The sequence below is a fragment of the Oryctolagus cuniculus genome, chromosome 16, assembly GCF_964237555.1.
Source record: "Oryctolagus cuniculus chromosome 16, mOryCun1.1, whole genome shotgun sequence".
Taxonomy (NCBI): Eukaryota; Metazoa; Chordata; class Mammalia; order Lagomorpha; family Leporidae; genus Oryctolagus; species Oryctolagus cuniculus.
In genome coordinates, this window is record NC_091447.1 from 12698193 (window position 1) to 12713828 (window position 15636).

Genomic DNA, 15636 nt, shown 5'->3' on the forward strand with positions numbered 1-15636 from the left:
TCTTGGGAAAGAAATGGTTTATCTTGGGTTATAATTTGGAGGTTCATGGCTCAGGATCTGGAGGCCTCATTAGTCTGGCATCAGAGGAGACTGGCAATGGTGGAGCAGGTGCACAGGAATGGTCACACAGTAAGCAGATGCAGAGAGAGAAGCTAGGCCCAACCTACATTAAATAACCAACCCATGGAGTTAGTGTAGTGGGTAAAGCTACCGCCTGTGGCATGGGCATCCTAAATGAGCGCCAGTTCAAGTCCTAGCTGCTCCATTTCCATCCAGCTCCCTGATAATGCACCTGGAAAAGTAGCAGAAGATGGCCTAAGTGCTTCCCTCCCCTCCCCTCCCCTCCCCTTCCCCCATGTGGAAGACCCAGAAGAAGCTCCTGGCTTCAGCTTGATCCAGCCCTAGCCATTGAGGCTATTTGGGGAGTGAACCAGCAGATGGAAGATATCTCTCCCTGTGTCTCTCCCTCTCTCACTGTAACTCAGCCTTCCAAATAAATAAAATAAATCTTTAAAAATAAATGAATAAATAAACAACACTCTGGTGAGAAGCACCTTCCGAGGGCAAGTCCTCAATGAGCTAAGGACCTCCCAACAAACCCACCTTTCAGATGCCACAATAGGTCAAGTCTCCACTCTTAACCAATAACCATTAATAAAATCAGACTTAATAGTTTAAACATCTTCTGAGTTTAGGAAGCTAAGTCCTGTTAAATCCATAGTAGACCATTATAGTAAAGTTGTATCCAGAGTAAAAATTATTAAGTCAGAGTGATAATTTACGAAGGCACTCTATTTTTGTAATTCTATATATTGGTCAATCACTTGCTTCTTTACTGAGTATTTTCACTGGATTTCCATAGTGTCTTACTAAAGTTATCCATCTTTGCCACAACCTATGTGTGCTCTATTATTTTCCCATAGAAGTGAACGGTTCATGTTGTACAATCCCAAAGAACACCCATCACATTTCAGTGATATTTTGGGGACCACAATTCTCTTTAATTTTACTTATTTACTTTTATTTACTTGAAAGGCAGAGAGGGAGAGAAAGAGAGAGAGAGAGAGATCTTCCATCTGCTGGTTTACTCCCCAAATGCCCAAAACAGCTAGGGATGAGTCAGGCTGAAACAGGCAGCCTGGAATTCAATCTAGGTCTCCCACGTGAGAGGCTGGGACCCAAGCACTTGAGCCATTACCTCCTTCTTCCCCAGGTTTGCCTTATGAGGAAGCTGGAATCAGAAGTGTTGGGACTGGGAAACTCAGGCACTCTGACAAGGGATGCCATACTGGATAGCATGGATGTTGAACATTTTCTTGGTCACAGAAAGTTCTATCAGAGAATACAATTCTGGACCACAGTATGAATGGTCGTCCTTTGCATTCAGTTTTGCTATTCAACATTCTTTGTTCTCTGGAGGGAAGTTCTTTTTTTTTTTTTTAACAACTTTTGCATAGCATTTATTTATATTGAATCTTTCAAAAATTTTCCATTACAATCCAGGATACTGTCTTCTACTGAATTTTGGTCTTACATTATTGACTTAGAGTGCTTATATATAATATGAAGTATAAATTTCTTACAAAAATACTTAGAAAAATTTTAAATTGAGATATTTATTTTTGAGACATGCAATAAAGGGTTAGATAAGATGAAATAATACAAGGAATATTTGAAAATTTCATGGAAATGCCAATTAGGAAAAACTATGTCTGGATTTAAAAAGCTTTTACACCAAAATAATATTTTAATCTCATTTTCTATGAACTTTTTAAAGTTTGTGCATGTCTATGTACAGTTATTAAAAGCTGCTAAATTTATAAACATTTTTGACATTTATGAAGTACCACTGTATTTGTTATAATATTGTTTTTAAAACCAGTGTCCTGTTTTGGAACTATCTGAGCTCCATGATGGAAAAGGTTCCTAATTGAGTTGCTTTGGAAAACACCATTATATTACAGCCTCCTATAGCTACACACAGGGAAGATAAGCAGAGCAAAGGTTCTGCTTAGTTAATTTTGTTTAGTCCAAGTTTTCCAATCCTGACTACGGAAACTGATTTTTTTCCCTCTAACATCTATTAACATCTTGTGGAAATTACATTTTGGAGAAGTATTTATTTATATCACCTTTTTCTTGAGCACAAGGTAATACTTTTTTCATCCATAATCATCAGGAACTATAGAATTCTACTCTACCTAAGTTTTTTTTCCAAAGAAAATAACTCATAGCTTCATATCATTTTAATGTTGTTTGTACCTTTGTGTTATCAGAAAATTATTCTGAAATAACTCAATCTTTTCTTGCTGACTCCAAATCAGAATGACTAAATAAAATTACTATTGCTGAATATGATACCTCCTTTTCTGCTCTCAAGAGTTAATTTATTAATTTTATATGAACTCCTAAATGACTTTTTCCTTCCCTTTCACTACTTCTGATTCATCTATTATATCCTGCTTTGAAAGTGAAAGGGAAAACTGGATGATCAACTCATTTAAATGAAGTTCAACTGCACTTAATGTAAGGTTCATCATCAGAGTAGCTTAACTATATGGCAGAGATTTATTTTTATTACACATAAAAATCTGAAAGCAAGCAGCCCAACGACAAAATATGACTCAACAGGCACAAGGTACTTCTCTTTCTTTCTTTCTACTCCCCCCTTGTTGTACTGGCTGCCATTATCAGTATCACCTCCTGGTCTTCAGTGATTGTATAGGAAGATAAAGAAAAGACCCCAAAAATCTACATTCCTAGGTGAGTCAGCTATGTTAATCAGCCTGTCAGAAATCCCACACAACAATTCCACTTACATCTGAAACTATCCTTATATTGGGCATATGGTTGCCTCCATTTTAGCTGAGCATATTCTCACTCCAAACAAAATGGGAGTTCTGTTACCAATAAAAAGAGATAAGGACAGCTATTGGGTGACAGATTAGATAAATAGCAATTTCTGCTGCATCAAGTTGTAGCCTAGAATAAGTTTCAAAGAGTGTACAGCAGAGTTAACAAATGTGAATAGATGATACATTTTTAAAAGGAGATGGCGCTCTTTCTGGTCAAATGGTCTGAAATAGCCAGGGTGAACAACATTATTTCTTTGCTTTGTAATTTTTTAACATGCATAGAGACATCATCAGTCTCCAGGCTATGTGTAGGTAGTAAGGTTTCCCGTCTTTGGAAGCATCTCCAGAATTATTCAGATCATAAGCTCAGGACTCTGATCATGGGCTCTGCCACTCATTTTTTTTTTTAAGATTTATTTATTTAAAAGTAAGAATTACACAGAGAGAGGTCTTCCATCCGATGGTTCACTCCCTAGATGGTCTCAACGGCCGGAGCTGTGCCTATCTGAAGCCAGGAGCCAAGAGCTTCTTCCAGGTCTCCCACGTGGGTGCAGGGGCCCAAGGACATGGGCCATCTTCTACTACTTTCCCAGGCCATAGCAGAGAGCTAGATCAGAAGAGGAGCAGCCGGGATTAGAACCGGGGCCCATATGGGATGCCGGCACTTCAGGCAGGGCGTTAACCCGCTGTGCCACAGCACTGGTCCCCTGCCAGTTTCTTGCTTGTAGCAATTGTTGAGTAACTTCTTTTTTTTTAATTTTTTTGTTGTTGTTGTTTAATTTTTTGACAGGCAGAGTGGACAGTGAGAGACAGAGACAGAAAGGTCTTCCTTTGCCGTTGGTTCACCCTCCAATGGCCACCAAGGCCGGCGCACTGCACTGATCCAATGGCAGGAGCCAGGTGCTTCTCCTGGTCTCCCATGCGGGTGCAGGGCCCAAGCACTTGGGCCATCCTCCACTGCACTCCCTGGCCACAGCAGAGAGCTGGCCTGGAAGAGGGGCAACGGGGACAGAATCCAGCGCCCCGACCAGGACTAGAACCTGGTGTGCCGGCGCCACAAGGAGGAGGATTAGCCTAGTGAGCCGCGGCGCCGGCCATTGAGTAACTTCTATAAGCTTCAGTTACTTGGATATGTAAGGGGCCTGTCATAATGTTTAACATACAGTACAGGCTCAATATGTGGAACAATTAAATCTAAATTTCCATGATAGTTTGACTCAAGAAGTTTTATTTCCTGGTGCAAAAAAAAAAAAAAAAAAAAAAAGAATTGCTTGGACTCTTAGACTTTATATCTTCTTCTGGGTCCCAAGTAGTTTGGAAGTCTGCTTGCTGGACAATGAGAAGTTACCTCACATGGTTCTTCCACATTGAAAAGTTAGATGTGTTATTTTGGTTTTGTGGTTCTTGTTGTGAAAGGATAGTTTAAAAAGGGAAGCAGTGCTTCTATAAAAATTATTTTAAATTACTTTCTCTGTTGAAATATTGGCAAATATATTCTCCCACCTGTAAGTAGTCAGTCTTTTTGTTTTATTAAACATTTCTTCTGCAGCACAAAAGTCTTAAGTTTTGATGAATTCCAGTATATCAAGTTTGTCTTATAGATTGTGTTGTGTTTTTGGATTTAAGAATTCTTTGCCCTATGTAGGATCATTAAGATTTTCTCCTATATTTTCTTCTAGAAGTTTCAAAGTTTTAACTCTTATACTTTTGTGAGTGGTGTGAGGGAAGGATCTAAAGCCATCTTTTCCACATATTACTATCCAGTTGTCTCAGCACTCTTTGTTGAATAAATTATCTTTTTCCACTGAACTGACTTGCCACCATTGCTAAAATCCAGTCTGTAAAGTATCTGTTTTCTCAGTTCTGTTGCATTTCTTGATATATGTGCTTTTATCCCAGCATCACATTGTCTTGACTACTGTAGTTTTGAAGCTTACAGAAATAAAATCAGAAAGTTTAAATTCTTCAACTTCATTCTTCTTTTTAAAAATTGTTTTGGCTATTGTTAGTCCTTTGCATTTCTATGCACCTTAGGATTATCTTGCCAATTTCTGCCAAGAGTCTTCCAGAATTTTTACAGGGATTGCATTGAATCCATAGATCAATGTGAGAAGAAATGTCATCTTCTTCTTTAAGATTTATTTTATTTATTTGAAAGACAGAGTTACAAAGAGAGGGGGAGAGAGAGAGAGAGGTCTTTCATCCGCTGGTTCACTCACCAGAAGGCCACAATGGCTGGAGCTGTGCCAATCTGAAGCCAGGAACCAGGAGCTTCTTTCGGGTTTCCCATGTGGGTGCAGGGGCCCAAAGACTTGAGCCATTTTCTACTGCTTTCCCTGGTGCATTAGCAGAGAGCTGGATCAGAAGTGGAGCAGCCAGGACTCGAACCAGTGCCCATATGGGATGCTAGCACTGCAGGCCAGGGCTTTAACTCACTGCACCACAGCGCCTACCCCCAAACGTCATCTCAACATCACTGCATTTTCCAGTGCAGAGCATGGGTTACCACTCCCATTGTTTTAGCCCTTTTCCTCCTTCTGATAAGGTGTCTTGTCTTCAAGGCAGGAACCGAGCTTTTTGTCTTCTTAGTCATCTTTTTAGCAGAGAAGTTTGTGGGAGGGGTCCATGAGTCCGACAACTTTTATTTCCAAAATACATCTAGAACCTATCTACTTCTGTGTATCAGGTCGCAAACATCTTCCTCCAAGTCCATTGCTGTCACTGCATCTGTTCTCCACAAGGAGCTGGAGTGATCTTTCATACTGTTGAACACATCTGTTCATCTTATACTTCAGTCTCCCAGTCATCACCTGTATCTCACAGAATCAGATCTCCACAGTACGCTGTAGCTGAGCCCCGTGGTGTGCCACATTCCCCAGCCTCATCCTCTCAGCCCCAGTCTGGGATTTGTTGTTGTTGCTCGTTCAGCTTTTGTCAGCCTCAGACTCTCCTGGGAGAGACTCCTTCTGTCTCCCTGGAATACTCTTGAAACGGCTGGCTCATTCCAACTTTGGAATCCCAGCTATGATCTTGCTTCCTCAAAGAAACTTTCCTGACCACTCTGTTCATGTGCACCAGCTCTCTCTGCCCAAGTTTATCCACCACTTACCTTGTGACCACCATCCTGCTTGCTTCTTTGGTGGAACAGCTTGAAACTGGGTGTTTTGTCTGCCACTGTCCATCAAAATAGGAGGACTTCTTGTCTTGCTCGTGGCTGTGTCTGTAGAACTTCACATTTAGAGGGCAGCCCGTAGATGCTTAGTGATTGACTACATGTCTATCTGACCCCTGCTGTTAGATACCTAGATGGTGGGGCTGGCACTGTGTCATAGCGGACAAAGGTGCCACCTGCAGTGCCATCATCCCATATGGATGCTGGTTCGAGTCCTGGCTTCTCCACTTCCAATCCGGCTCCCTGCTAATGTGCCTAGGAAAGCAGCAGAAGACAGTCCAAGTCCTTGGGCACCTGTACCCACATGGGAGACCCAGAAGAAGCTCCTGGCTCCTGGCTTCTGATTGGCCCAACTCTAGCCATTACAGCCATTTAGGAAGTGAACCAGCAGATGGAAGATTTCTCTCTATCTCTCTGACTCTGCCTCTCTGTAATTCTGCTTTTCAAATAAATAAATAATCTTTTTTTTTTAAAAGACACCTAGATTGTTACAAGCTCCACAATGACCCTCCATTCTGATTAACCTTAGTATATTATTATCTTAGGATAAATTCCTTAAGTTGAATTTTGGGTTTAATAATACATATATTTTCCAGCTTTTTATCAAATACTTTTTGACTACTATGATTTTCTTTAGCCTCTTATTACACTATGGATCCTTTAATGACCTCAATGTAACTTTTTGTACCAAAATATTACAAACACTGACTTAAGATACAAGTAGAAAATATGTTTTTAAAATACTAATTTTATTAATAATATGAGAAACATGTTCTAAATTTTTTACAAGTGAAACCTGGATTTTTAGAATCAGTATACTTCACCCTTTCTAGTGGTAAGTTAACCTTAGTTGAGTTATTTTTTTTCTTTAAAGATTCATCAATTTATCTTACAGACAAAGTGACAAAGAAAGAGGGAGGTCATGGAAAGAGAAAAATTTACCATACACAGATCCAATATCTAAATGGCCACAATGGCTAGGGATGGTCCCAGCCAATGTCAGGAGCCCAGATCTCCATTTGCATGTCTTACATGGGTGGCAGGGGGCTCAAGTATTCGGGTCATTCTCCACCACCTTCCCAGGTGCATTAGCAGGGAACTGAAGCAGAAGCAGAGCAGCGAGGGCTTGAACTGACTCTCATGTGAGATGCCAGCATTGTAGGTGGCAGTTTAACTCACAGTGTCACAGTACCAACTCCTCTAGTTATCTTCTAAATAAATTCTCCCTAACAAATATTATCATGGGTTCATAGATTTTTTTTCTTGTGTTTTTGTTTGTTGGTTGTCTTTTCTTTTCTTTATTTATTTATTTATTTATTTTTTTTGGTAACAAGAGGAAAATGTTGTGTTTCAAAAGTTTAACGTTTCCAATCTTTCTTTAGGTTGACGCTGTATTATGTTGGCATAGGAGGCTCTGCCTTGATTTTTGGCTACATGCAGATTTCCTTTTGGGTTATGACAGCAGCACGACAGACCAAGAGAATTCGCCAGCAGTTCTTTCACTCCATTCTGGCACAAGACATCAGCTGGTTTGATGGCTGTGACATCGGCGAATTGAACACTCGCATAACAGAGTAAGAGGAACATGCGTAGGATATCAACTTTGTTCTCCTATACGGCATGTAAATGACTTAACTACATTTGTTTACTTGTCTCAGGGACATCAGCAAAATCAGCGACGGTATTGGAGACAAGCTTGCTCTACTGTTTCAAAACATGTCTACTTTTTCCATTGGCCTGGCGGTTGGCTTGGTGAAGGGCTGGAAGCTCACCCTGGTGACCCTGTCCACATCGCCTCTCATTATGGCTTCTGCAGCAGCGTGTTCCAGGGTAAGTGAGGCAACCAGGACACTGCTGCCTGGAAGCAGAAGGATGAACTCGATGGCTTACTGAATTTGCCCAAAAAGGTACAAATGCAAAAGGATCTTGTATCCCATGACTGCTGTTGAGTAGACAATAGTTATAAGCACACAGGTCTGAGGACAATGTCCCTATTGGTTCCCTTTCACTGTCCTCTTGTGCTAATTACTAAATTATAAAGAAGTAGTAAGTGGGACATATAGTAGAGGAAAGAACACATTCTAAGTTCAAATTGTGAGGAATCAGAAAAACCTGCCTCTTCTCCCAGTACTGATAGTCTCTGCTTTTCTCTGAAATTTCACTTTTTAGTGTTCAAAGATGAAGCACTTTCTAAACAGGCGGCACAATGCAAAAGCAATGTCACATCCACGTGCAAGATCGTGTTCCTCCTCTCACACCCTCTAGAAGCCTTGCTCTGTGCATGGGAACAATCAGATCAAGCCAAACAGGCTCACTCATTTCCAATAAGAATGGTGCCCCGAAAATTTTTCTCCAAATCAGGGCTTGTCCAATTGTGCCAATGTAGAAACCTATTTCTAATAGAGTTTTTAGGAATACATAGAGAAAAAGTCCTTAAATAGTAAATAATTTTTAAATTGTAAATATATATATATATATGAGAGAGAAAACAGCAAAAGAGCACAGTAGAAGAAAACATACATAGAAATTTACATGCTAGGTAATACCAGCCTATCTAGAATGCAGACTCTGTTGGAATGAACTCTTTTGCCCCTTGTCACTACCCCAGAGCCATTCTTTGGTGAACTGTGGTCATGGCTTGTTACAGATAGTCATCTCACTGACCAGTAAGGAATTAAATGCCTATTCCAAAGCTGGGGCTGTTGCAGAGGAAGTCTTGGCATCAATTCGAACCGTCATAGCCTTTGGAGCCCAGGAGAAAGAGATTCAAAGGTCTGTTCCTTTAATTGTAATAAAATGGGCTTGGTTTTATGTTCCCCTCTGGCTATTGCATTGTGTTTTTACCTTTACCAGGTATACAAACAATCTAAGAGACGCAAAGGATGTGGGCATAAAAAAGGCCATAGCTTCTAAACTGTCTCTTGGTGCTGTGTACTTCTTCATGAATGGAACCTACGGACTTGCCTTCTGGTATGGAACTTCTCTGATCCTTAGTGGAGAACCTGGTTACACCATCGGGACTGTTCTTGCTGTAAGTCTTGTTTGAGAAGAAAGGTAACTGGCCCAGATAACCTTTTCTTACCCAGAGTTTAGTCAAAACTCCTCTGGGAATGAATATGTGTATTCATAGATAAATAGTTTCAAAAAACATACCTTTGTTTCTCTGAAATGATTTATAACTATGAATTGATGGAATTTACTCCTCTCACATGCTTTAGCGTCTTTGTTTGCCAAGCAGTGTGCTTTTAAGAGAATCATGATTGCATGCCCTACAGGTAGACACAGAGCTTTCTTAATCCATCAGTCAAAATTCCCACTCTCTAGAAAGACTTTCGCTCCCATCTGTGCCCAGATAAAGTGGAACTCTACAGTTCTTGCTAAACAGCTTCCCTCTGAAATAATCTGTAGATTTGACTCGCCTGTTCTTCCTCCAACCTTCCAGCATAATATTAGAAACAGATTCCATACAGCTCTACCCAATATTCCAATTATTATATCATAATTTATTCAGTGCTACCCTTCTAAGTTTCCGCAATAAATAGATCAGTTCAGGATGAAGAAATGTTTCTCACTGTGAACCAAATTGATCTGCTGTAAAAACTTCAAGTAGTGTTTGGCTTTCCCATTATAAATGACTTTTCTTCTTTCAACTAAATTCATTTCTTTAAAAAAATATGTATTTAGTTGAAAGGTAAAGTGACAGAGAGAGGGAGAGACAGGGATAGAGGGGTCTTCTATCTGTTCATTCACTCCCCAAATGACCACAACAGCCAGAACTGGGCCAGGCCAAAGCCAGGAGACAGGAACTCAATCAAGGTCTCCCATGATGAGTGGCAGAGACCCAAGTACTTGAGGCATCATCTGCTGCTTGCCCAGGCACATTATCAGGAAGCTGGATTAGAAGCAGAGAAGCCAGGACCAGAATAGCACTCCAATGTGGGATGCCAGTGTGGCAAGTAGTGGCTTAACCTGCCGCACCACAATATCAGCCCCTAAATTCATCTCTTGAATTCAAAATGTTCATAGGTAAGCCTTGAAACTATTCATTTAGCTGATATAAAGTGAAAGCTAAGCATGAAGAATTTGGGGCTAATCCTTGCTCCTTGATTTATGTGTGTCTATGGGCCAATGATTTGTTAAGTCTTAGTGTCTTCATCTACGTGCCTGGAGTAATAGCACCCAGCCAGCTTGTGGACTTCTTTCCTTGTTTGACTTTTTTACAGAGATGGGTCTGTCTGAAAATGGGAAGCTTCCCAGTAGTACAAGGATTCAAAAAAAGTATGGGCACAAATAATGCAACAGCTCTGTGTGAGTGACATCCGTCACACTCTTCTCATTGAATCTCAGGGAGCTGACCAGCAGGGAGGGGAGTGCAACGCTTCTCCCCAGCAACAGGTGCATGCGTGACCACCAGATTTGCCTGCTGAGACTTCCTAACAGGCGACAACCACAAGACCACAGCCAATCAGCGGTTATTCCACAATAGGAAAAGACCAGGAAAACCTGGATTCATTAGGGTCCTTATTTTTGCCTCTTCCATTCTTCCTTACCTAATTACTCTAATAGCTCTCTGTGAGCATAAACCAAGTATAAATGAGGAATCTTCAAAAAGCTTATAAAAATGCATATTATGAGAAAAACCAATGCATGGATTCCAAACAATGTCTGCACCAAAATGAACTTATCATTTCTGTTCCCTTTTGCATGAACTTTTTAAAGGACTCTCCTACTTCACTTTGCTGTCTCTCTCGTGTCACTGCAGAGGAGTAAATGTTCTCTCCTGCCCTACAGGTGTTCTTTAGTGTGATCCACAGCAGTTACTGCATAGGAGCAGCAGCCCCCCACTTTGAAACTTTCACTGTAGCCCGAGGAGCAGCCTTTACCATCTTCCAGCTTATTGATAAGGTAAGACCTCTCCTTGCTTCCAAGGACGCCCACAGTACTGCAGGAAGACCAACGAACAGCCACACTCATTTCACTACAACACCAGGATGGGCAAAATCCATGCTGGCCAATTGGCCATTGCAAGAGAGATTGTTTTTAACTCTTTTCTATGGGGAGTCATTTGTGGGGGGATAGTTTTCATTGAAACCTTCATGGCTAACCCATTGCACTTCTAATGCAGAAAGGAAAACGTGGTAAAAAGAAAAAAAAAATCCTTACTCTGCTTTTAGGATCGGAGAGTGTTGGCTTAGTCTTTTGAAGATTTATAACATTCTTTTTGTGTTTCAAGAAACCCAGTATAGATAACTTTTCAACAACTGGATATAAACCTGAGTGTATAGAAGGCACTGTGGAATTTAAAAATGTCTCTTTCAATTATCCATCAAGACCATCTGTCAAGGTAGGTTAAAACTCTCGGTTTTCTGATATTGTCTTCCACTAGCTAAACTTTTCTCTTATGAGATTATTTAATATTATCTTGACCAAGATTTTGACTACTGTGTGTAGAGATTTTGATAGTTTGATAATGGCTATATAATTCTGGAACACCTGGTTATATTCTGCAGCCTCTTTCCTTTAGTTGAGGGACCAAAGAATGTTCAACCCCCAGGAATTCCTCCACTCTGGATTTTGGGAGCACACCAAGATATCTTGGAATACTGATGCCACCTATTGGTATCCTCTGGATGTTACTCCACTCAGCAGAGACTTTGTTGACTTTGTGGTTTCTTACTGGGAATATCAGGCACATGTGGCTTTCCCTTTCCTGGGAGTTTTACTGCACCAGCATTTGTGCCACATGTACACACACACATGCACACACACACAGGACACCCATCCATGCACAAAACACACACACCTATGTACACAAATACATACAAACACACATGCACACCTGTACACATACAACGAAACTCACGCAAGCACCATACACATGCACACGCACACACACACACACAGTTCCTCTCCTCCCCCTGTCATTCAGCCTTTTCATGTTCTTCCGAAAAGCTGTCTCGTGGAAAGGTATATTTTGTATTCTTTCTTCCATTTTACTCATGTGTTGACCAAAAAAGAGTATTGTTAACAACCGCAAAGGGGGATAACTAATCAAAACACCTGTCTCACAGAAAACAAGGAGAACATGATTTTAAGTGTAATCAATAAGATTACTAGTATCATCAGTCTGCAATGTACCTATGTGCCTATTTCCCTATTTTAAACTGGTGATTGAAATTTTCTTTTCAAATCTCTTTTAAAATATGTTGTTATTGCTTAGCATTATTGGAATAATAGTGCCTTATACCAAAATTTTGTTCACGTAGAACATGTCAAGCTTCACTCACACATACATGTAGCTGGCATTTGGAGTGACAACTCTATATACTCAGGGGACACCGTATATTAAAGTGTCCCCTGGGACCTAAAAAAAAAAAATGACTTCTGAGTGAACTTCTGAAACCTCACCCTTGGTGCGAAGCATTTTTTAAAGGTCCTCCCAATTTAAATAAATAAAAACACCGATCCCCCCCCCCCCCCCAGGAATGAACAGAAACTAACTTTGGAGCCAAAGTGCTGCTGGGAGGTGAGGTGATCCTGGATTTATCACCTTCTTTAGGGAATCTTCCCTGCTTGGCCCTTTGAAGCCTTTGTGTATGGTTAGCTGAAGGGTCAATTCCTTTACAAACGGTAAGATCAAAGTAAGAGAATGCAAAAGCAGGCTCCTTTGTTTGGGGTGAAAACACAGAAGCAAGCCCACAGAGGTGAGAGGCTCTCAACAGGATGGCTTATTGTCACTTGCGGGAGGGTAATTACCAGGAGGCTCCTCGCCCTGGGCAGGTGCCTGGGACTTTAGCTGTGAGCATCTCTCAGTCACCGAGAAACGACCCCCTAGGCTGAAAGTCCCTGGGACAGTCGCCAAGGGAGAATGAAGAACTCAGGGTGAAGTCTCACCCATGGGAGTGGCTAAGAAGCTTGGCCAGTTGCTTTACTTAGGAATAGATTTTGTAACAAAGTCAAGTATATTCCAAGGAGTAGCTCACAAAGATTCCAGCAAGATTTCATTCAATTGTTGCAAACTGGAAGATAAAACTCACTTGGTAGCCATGAGATTCTTGTAAGGTATGTTAGTTGAAAATGTGAATAGTTTATCATAACTGGTTAACATTCCATGAGTACTCCTCACTTTATCCCATCTCATACGGAGACAGGATTTTACTATATTTTCCAAAATTATGTGCGTTTTTATTATGCACATGCGTGAAATAAACATAACAAGATCTAAACTCATCTTTGGGGTCCCTGGAATGATGTGTTTTCTGGAGATCGTGGCTGATTATTCCTTCACATCAGAGTTTGTCCTAGCTGTATCTTTTTCCCCTCCTGCATTCTAACAGGTTCTGAGAGGTCTGAATCTCAAAATTCGGTCTGGAGAGACGGTCGCCTTGGTTGGCCCCAGCGGCAGTGGGAAGAGCACAGCAGTCCAGCTTCTGCAGAGGCTGTACGATCCCACTGAGGGCTCCGTAAGTGCAGCTGGCAGAAGCAGGTGTGGGGCGGTCCACAGCAGGGGGCGGTGTGGAGTTGCCACCTGTCCCAGAGAACTCTTCACAGCGCAGCCGTGAAGAGAGGAGCCACATTGTCTGCTGGGGGTTCACTGCTTCTACAGATATTTATTTGGTGCCTACTTTGTGTCAGGCACTGTTCTGGGTTCTGGAAGCACATCAGTCAACCCTCGTGACATCTAATACATAGAGCTAGACAATCAGCAAGACAAATGAATCATATAGCGTGTTAGAGGGGCACGGATGCTCTGGGTGCGAATTGCAGCACCCAGCATTGATGGAGACTCACAGTTTGTCCAAATAGCCCAGAAAAGTGAGCTGTGCAGAAAGGTCCCTCCCTGCGTTTTTTCCTACTGTCTGTGCATTCGCACGTAACCTTTCTCAACTCTATCACTGGCGTGGAGTGTGAGCCTATGATATCCACAAGGGCATAATTCTTAATACTTCTGTTCAAACTTTCAGCCGTTATTTTCAAAAAGGAAATCTACTCTGTCAGACCTGTTGTTGTTGTTATTTTTAATTTCACTTCTTAGTCCTTGTTTGAAGTATCCTGGGTGCACAAGTCTCTGCTAACATTGGCTGAATACTACATTATGGGATGAGGACTCTCTATGTAAAGCACTTAACTTCAGGGCCTGTGTCCAGCCAGAGTATCAGAGAGACAAAGAGACTCGGGCGCCATAATTCCCACCCTGGCCCTGCCCACGGGGTTGTGCTAGGATTTTGGGTAAGGGCATCATCTATAAAGAAGTCAGGCTCAGTTACTTACAGTGGCGATGAGCAGAAGACGCTTCTGTGTTTCATCAGGGCGTGCCGTGCAGGAGAGCAGGCAGGCTATGTCCTGAAAGAATGTAAAGGTGGCATCAGGCTTCGAATAACAAAACTGAAGCTCGCCACGTGTGTCTCCCTAATATCTGTGACAGCTCTATTGGTGGATCTTAGGCTAAAGATATCCAACTAGGGGGGTTGATAGGGTTATGGGTTCCCATGTACTAGAAAAAGCCCATTGCTACCCGGATGTTACTACTATTCTTTTCCCAGCACCCAGGCACACGCGCTACTTGCTGAGTGTATGTGCAAGACGCTGGAGCTGTTGGACTGTGTCAGCGCGCGGCTGCTCTTTTTTGCGTTGATTGGCAGGTCACAGTGGACGAGCGGGACCTGCGCGCCATGAACGTGCGGTGCTACCGCGAGCACGTCGGGGTGGTCAGCCAAGAGCCTGTCCTGTTCGGGGCCACCATCAGCGCCAACATCAAGTACGGACGAGACGGCGTGACCGACACGGAGATGGAGACGGCCGCGAAGGCAGCCCACGCTTACGACTTCATAATGGAGCTTCCTCACGTGAGTACACCACGTGGGCCGCGTCCCGGGCTCCGCGCTGCAGCCAGGGGCCCACGGGCGACACTACGAGAATGCATCGCCCCAGCACAGAACAGGGGCAGCGGGGCCAACGATCCTGCGTGTCCCAGACCACACGTCTGCAGAGGAGGCTGGCACGCGTGGGAACAAAGCAAAGAGGGAATGCGTCGTAGAAAGGCCTATTGAAAGGGAGTTGTGTTTGGTTCTCCCTGGTTCTTCTTGCAAACGCGAGACAAGAAAGGATATATCAAACCCCAGACAAAATCACCAGCTCCAGCGGCTGCTAAATGTGGGTTTGCGAGGCCATCTGGTGGCTGCGAGTGGGAATGTCACGCTGACAGCAGGACATTTTGGGAGCTCCTGTTGGATAGGAAATGTGAAATCATACTTGGAATGGGAGCGATACACTGAACCCGGGGGACTACCAGCGCTCAGTGAGCGATTAGGTTGGAGAGGCAGCCGTAAAACCATCCACGTCCGTTTTCTGAAACTCTAGTTCCCCAGTATCACCTGACAGTGATGGAAAAAGAATGAGATTTGAAACTGATATACGAGTAAGGTTTCCTCATCCCAGGAGGCCACGGTGACAGAAACGTGCATTTTAACGGGCAGAGTTTACAAAGCAAAATAATTTTTTTTCTTTTTTTTAAGCAAATACTTTTATTATACCAGTAATTACTTGCTATCTCATGGTTTAGGGTCGTACTTACGCAGTTATTTAGGCAAGCAAAACCATTAAGGGCAG

General features: G+C 42.2%; 1 protein-coding gene across 1 annotated transcript in view; it reads left to right on the forward strand.

Annotated features, from left to right (window-relative positions):
• The window catches only part of ABCB5 (ATP binding cassette subfamily B member 5), a 122065-nt gene that overhangs the window by 18090 nt on the left and 88339 nt on the right, over positions 1 to 15636 (forward strand). Inside the window, exons 6-13 of the mRNA XM_051852797.2 lie at positions 7410 to 7601; positions 7686 to 7857; positions 8675 to 8799; positions 8881 to 9058; positions 10819 to 10932; positions 11261 to 11371; positions 13365 to 13490; positions 14670 to 14873. Coding sequence (XP_051708757.2) covers positions 7410 to 7601; positions 7686 to 7857; positions 8675 to 8799; positions 8881 to 9058; positions 10819 to 10932; positions 11261 to 11371; positions 13365 to 13490; positions 14670 to 14873 — 1222 coding nt within the window. The remainder of the gene's footprint in view (positions 1 to 7409; positions 7602 to 7685; positions 7858 to 8674; positions 8800 to 8880; positions 9059 to 10818; positions 10933 to 11260; positions 11372 to 13364; positions 13491 to 14669; positions 14874 to 15636) is intronic.